This window comes from Triticum aestivum, chromosome 2A (genome assembly GCF_018294505.1).
Source record: "Triticum aestivum cultivar Chinese Spring chromosome 2A, IWGSC CS RefSeq v2.1, whole genome shotgun sequence".
Taxonomy (NCBI): Eukaryota; Viridiplantae; Streptophyta; class Magnoliopsida; order Poales; family Poaceae; genus Triticum; species Triticum aestivum.
The window spans coordinates 698,375,350-698,380,754 of NC_057797.1; the positions used below are offsets into that span (position 1 = coordinate 698,375,350).

Genomic DNA, 5,405 nt, shown 5'->3' on the forward strand with positions numbered 1-5,405 from the left:
CAAGCGGTGAAGCTGGGGAATCATGGGATGACGATCCGACGGTGGAGTTTAAATCGGGGCGATGAGTAACAGACGCGGCGGGAGGAGCGACGGGCACGGGATCCAGACGCGGCGGGGCCACGGCGGGAGGAGCGACGGGCACGGGAACCAGACGAGGCGGAGCCACGGCGGGAGGTGCGACGGGCTCGACGGTGGCGGCGAAGGGGAAGACGTGCTCGTCGAAAAGGACGTGGCGGGAGGTGAGGACTCGGCGAGTAGTGGGATCGTAGCAGCGGTAACCGCCACGGCGTCCGGGAGGATGGCATCACGCAAGACGCCGGTGCCAGGGGCATCACCAGCAGCGTCGCACAGAACACCGTCGCCATCGTGGGAGGAACGGGGAGATGAGATGGGATTGGTGTCCATGGCAGCGAAAGGGAGGTTGGGATCGGGTGCAAAGGGATTGTGCGGGTCCTCGGCATCTCTTACCATGTTTGAGGGAGAAGAGATCGAACACACTGTATTCACAGGGTTCGGCCGCACTTTATACAAGGGGGGGCGAGCCCACGATCACCATCGTGGGCAAGGCCATGACGAGGAGTGGAGGACGTGCGTGTTGACAGGGAAAACCACACGCACGTACTGCTACTCATACACTACTCATTACAGTACACACACCAGTATTCTAACAGTTACTGGTGATGTTACTCCCACTGTGGCTAGCAAGTAGTAATCCTCGAAGACTGCCGCCGCAACTCCCGTCGATTGGAATAACTGCTAGGCCGACTCTTCGCCCCGTGCGTTCCATCCGCCGTTTCCGCTTCAGACGTGACGTCTCATGAGCTTCCCGAATCCATAGCATGCACTCCTAGTACCATATTTAAGCCCCCAAGGCGCCACTCTGCAGGCCAGAGCACGCATCCCCCATCGATCACCTTCTCCACCATGGCGACGGAAGAAGAACCGACGGTCGAGCTGAAGCTTTTCGTGGACAAGGAGAAGAACAGGGTCCTCTTCGCGGAGTCCGGCAAAGAGTTCATCGACGTGCTCTTCGGCTTCCTCACGCTGCCTCTCGGCACCGTCGTTCGCCTCCTCGGCAAGCAGTCCCAGGTCGGATGCCTCGACGAGATCTACAAGAGCGTGGAGGAGCTCTCCACAGACTTCTTCAGAACCGTGGCCTGCAAGGCGATGCTGCTTAGGCCCATCAGCGCTGCGGCGAAGCAATGCTGCGACCTCAAGGTCAGAGTCGACGACACCAAGCACAGGGAGGTCTATGTTTGCGGCGACACGAGCTGCTGCGCCAAGGCCGACGGCTCGTTTAGCTCGGTCCCCGGCGCTGTCCGCAAATGCGGCAAAGTCATGGGGCAGATCCCTGGAGAGTGGCCGGAGAATTGTGATATCACTTTTGCTACTGGTTCTGCAGATGGAGTTTTTGTCAAAGGATGCTTGAAGTTTATCGTGACTGATGATCTCCAAGTAGCACCAGCCTCAACTTCTCTCATGTTGTCACTTTTTAAGAAGTTTGGGGTGGAGGATCCCTCCCGTCTTGAGCAGAGGATGATCCAGCTCAGTTCAGTCGAGGTTTGTCATCCAAACTCAGTTTTTAAAGCTAATTATTGCAATTATTCTTTTATAAAACTCGGCAATATTCCGTGTATTGGTCTTATAATCCCTTTTTACTTTTACAGATGACTAACTTGCTCAAGAGATCATTGACGTCGAAGCAGCCTTTAACTGGTCACTGTTTTGATGTTGCCATCTCAAATGATGTTTCAGCCCTAGAGATGCTACTGGAGAGTTTACATCCTAAGCAGGGAAATGATGCTGAGCATGAGTTGGACAATGTGAGGATAAGAGTTCTTCGGACGAACAGCTCATCGCTGCTCTATGCTGAAGTTAATGACGATTTCGTCGAGCTCCTATTTGGCTTCCTGACCGTACCACTGGGATCCATCATTAAGACTTATGGTTCATGGCCATCAATTGGATGCATCGGTAATCTGTACAGTAGCATAGATGGAAGTGCTAAAGGATGCATCAGAGAACCATGCCAGTGCTTGCTACTATCACCAAAGCTGGCACCTTTCTTTACTTCTGAAGCTACTAAGATAGTGCAAGCTGAAGAATCAGCTCAAAGGAAGCAACAAATTAAGGCATGCTTCAAGTGCATCAAGACATTAGGTTTTCCCAAGCATGTCAACTGTCACGCGAAAGATCGACATGGCAATTATGTGAATTGCCGTGACACTGTAAAGACCACAAACCTCTGTGAATGTGATCCGAAATCCCCAAAGGGAGGAAGTGACAAGGGTAAAGGGTATGTCAAGCAAGGCCCTCAGAACTTCATGGTGACTGATAATCTGCATGTTCTTCCACTATCCTTGGAGAACACTATACAAGTTGTTTGTGAGGCCAAGATTCAGTCAAATGATCTTGCGGAGAAAGAATTCAGCCTCGCAAAATCTCAGGTTACTATCTTTGCCAAAAATGTTCTGCCATGTTGTTATCCTTTGATTTGCAAACAGTAGGTGGTATTGTTGATTTTTTTTATTGTAGCTGACGGAGCTACTGAAAGCCGCCTAGGTGACTCCCAAAGCTCTCAGCTCGGTGCTTCTGCCTCCGAAGAACAAGAAGAAGCTACCTCACCTCAGCTCCGGCCTATATTAGGAAGGACTATTTATTTTGTGATTCCCCTTGTTCAACTTGGGCTCTGAAAATTCGTATGCTATATCGTACTTGTATGTCCTAATTCCCCTCCTTGAACTTGAACTTTTAAGATATTTTGAACAATGTGGTGTCACCAAATTTCTTCTGAAAATGGAAGTTTTTATACATTGTAAGTCAACACGTATACCCACTTTTAAGGTTGGGTTCCACATCTACATCAGCGAGGCCACCAACATCTCAAGAACTGCTTTGTGTCATGCGACTTCATTTCGATTAGTTTATGGACCATCCTTTGTTTTCCCTTCCCTTGTGATCCTTCTTTTAGTTTTGGTTTAGGGATAGGCCAGGAGAAGGGGTCATGTCATCCTGACTCCTGAGATCCGTTGTTGATGAGGTGTTTGGTCGGTGGGTTCTGGGCGACGTGTTCCGTTTCGATTTGGTGGATTTTGGGTTTATGGTTATTGTGCTGATGCGGGGGTGCTACGGTTCGTTCTGGCGCTGTGACCTGTCTCTTTATTGGGGTGATGTCTCATGGTTTTTTCTATTGTTGTTGTTGCTCTGCATTTGTTGGTCGGAGCCTTCGATTTCGTTGTTCCTCTGTTGGCCATGCCTTTGTTCTTGTGGATGTGGCTGACCCGTGCTCTGCTAATACAAGGAACACTGACGTAATCTTAGGACGATCCATCCACTTAGAAACAATAGCCACAACATTATATAAACACAGTAAAAATGAGTGAGATTTCTAGAGATGCTCGGAGGCAAACAACAGGGCGAAGCGCACATACGCTTCTAGTACAAAGTATAATATGAAGCCACTGTATACATAAGTACTCCCTCCGTCCCACAATACAAGAACGTTTGTGTCAAAAACGTTCTTATATTATGAGACGGAGGGAGTACATAACATGCACAATAGAGTTGATAATCATTTTTTAAAACAACAAATGTCATTAGGACAAAGCCATACATCCCAACATAGAGCGGATGCTCCAGTTAGGACCAAATCCCGCAACCTATTTGACACGCAGCTCAACCAATTACCATATATGTATCTGCAAATGCTTCGAGGTGCAGGTAAGTTGGATGTTACTCCCTCCATAAAGAAATATAAAAGTGTTTAGATCACTAATTAGGAAATATCTGATAAGAGTGGACACTGTCTGGCCGGTCCGGTCATTGACCAAGCTGCCGTTTGGATTGGACCGGATAGACCAGGTTGGCGGCCCTGTTGTTTTAAGGGACCGGACCAAAGACACTCTAACCTGGGTTGGACCGAGAAGATTGAATGTGGTCAGAATGCAGGGAGCGCGCTGGAGAAAGCAAGCCTCATTATGGAGGTGTCCGGCGGTTCTGGACCACTTAAATCTTCCCAAAACGTTTGAGCAAACAACCTGGTCACTACCTGAACAGGAGAGAAAAGGCAAAAGGCCACCCAACCGGATCCCCACTTTGTCTGGGTTGCTCACAAATCCCCATATCCGGTTATGGGGAGGAAATGGGGATGTCCGAAAATGTTCATGATAGCCTCGACGGAGGATGTTATCTAGCCTGAAGAAACTACTCACATATGATCATGGAGGCAACATGATGATGAAGAAGCCTTCAGTGATGGATACCCCCTCTGCGGAGTACCAGAATAGGCCTTCAGATCGATCTCCTCGAAACAGAAACATGTGGGGGCGGAAAAAATTAGAGAAAAATCACTCGCATGATTTCGCAAAATATGAAATTTATAGGTGGGAGAATGGACGGAAGGCAGTGACCAGGGGCACGTGGCCTACCCACACGGGTCAACCCCTAGGCGCGTGGGGCCCCTGGCTGGCCCCCGGTAAGTCCTAGCACTTTCTGGAATCATGTGGCCATGAATTTTTTTTATTAAATCCTCAAGGTTCTTTTTACCTACATAGATATGGATTTTTTGAAAAATCAAAAACATGCAGAAAACAACAACTACTTTTGAGCATTGAATTAATATGTTCATCCAGAAAAATAATATAAAATGTTATAAAAAAAAGTATTCAAAAGTGAAATCTACCATCCTTAAGAGCATCTCCGGCCGTTGGCCCCCCCAGGAGGCGCTAAAAATCGCCCCCTGGGGACACACCGGCGCAAAACGCGCGCTGGGGCGTGATGCCACCCAGTCGCGGCGCCCACGGGATTTTTTTGAACGGCGCAAACACGACGAGTTCATGCATATTTCGGCGACTTCAAACCAAATTCGACCAAACACGGAACAAACACGCCCACTCATACATATTTAAAGTATTTTACAAAAAAACACACACTACTAGGCCCGCCCGCCATCTCGCTCGCCTCGCCGGCCGCCGCCCTTGCAGTTCTACATGCCGAGGAGGCTGTAGAACCGCGTGTAGTCGCCGCCGTCGTCGTCGTCATCATCGTCGTCGTCGTCGTCACCGCCTCCGTCGTGGCCGCCGTCCCTGCTGCAACCCTCCCCCGGTTGGCGCGGCGGGTTGGACGGTCCGGCGGCGGCCTCGTCGTCGTTGCTGTCGAGGATCACGACGTCGTGCTTGTCCTCGCGCCCACGCTTGCGGGCGGTGATCTCCTCCAGGGCCCGGGTCTGCCGGGTCATCTCCGTTCGGAGGTAGTCGTCGCGCGCCCACCGCAGGGCGTCCGCATCGGAGAAGCCGCGCCAGGCTATCTCCTCGTACTCCGGGGGGAGACTGGGCTCCAGCTTGGGCGCGACGAGGACGAGGCGCCTGGTAGCGAGGGTGGAGTCGGCGATGCGGATATCGGAGCTG

General features: G+C 50.5%; 1 protein-coding gene across 1 annotated transcript; it reads left to right on the plus strand.

Annotated features, from left to right (window-relative positions):
• Nucleotides 1-924: 924 nt before the first annotated feature.
• On the plus strand, nucleotides 925-2,562 carry LOC123191868 (uncharacterized). Its single transcript, XM_044604438.1, has 4 exons — nucleotides 925-1,330; nucleotides 1,421-1,560; nucleotides 1,668-2,447; nucleotides 2,536-2,562. Exons 1-4 carry the CDS (start codon nucleotides 925-927, stop codon nucleotides 2,560-2,562), a joined length of 1,353 nt encoding a protein of 450 aa, XP_044460373.1.
• The last annotated feature ends 2,843 nt before the right edge of the window (nucleotides 2,563-5,405 follow it).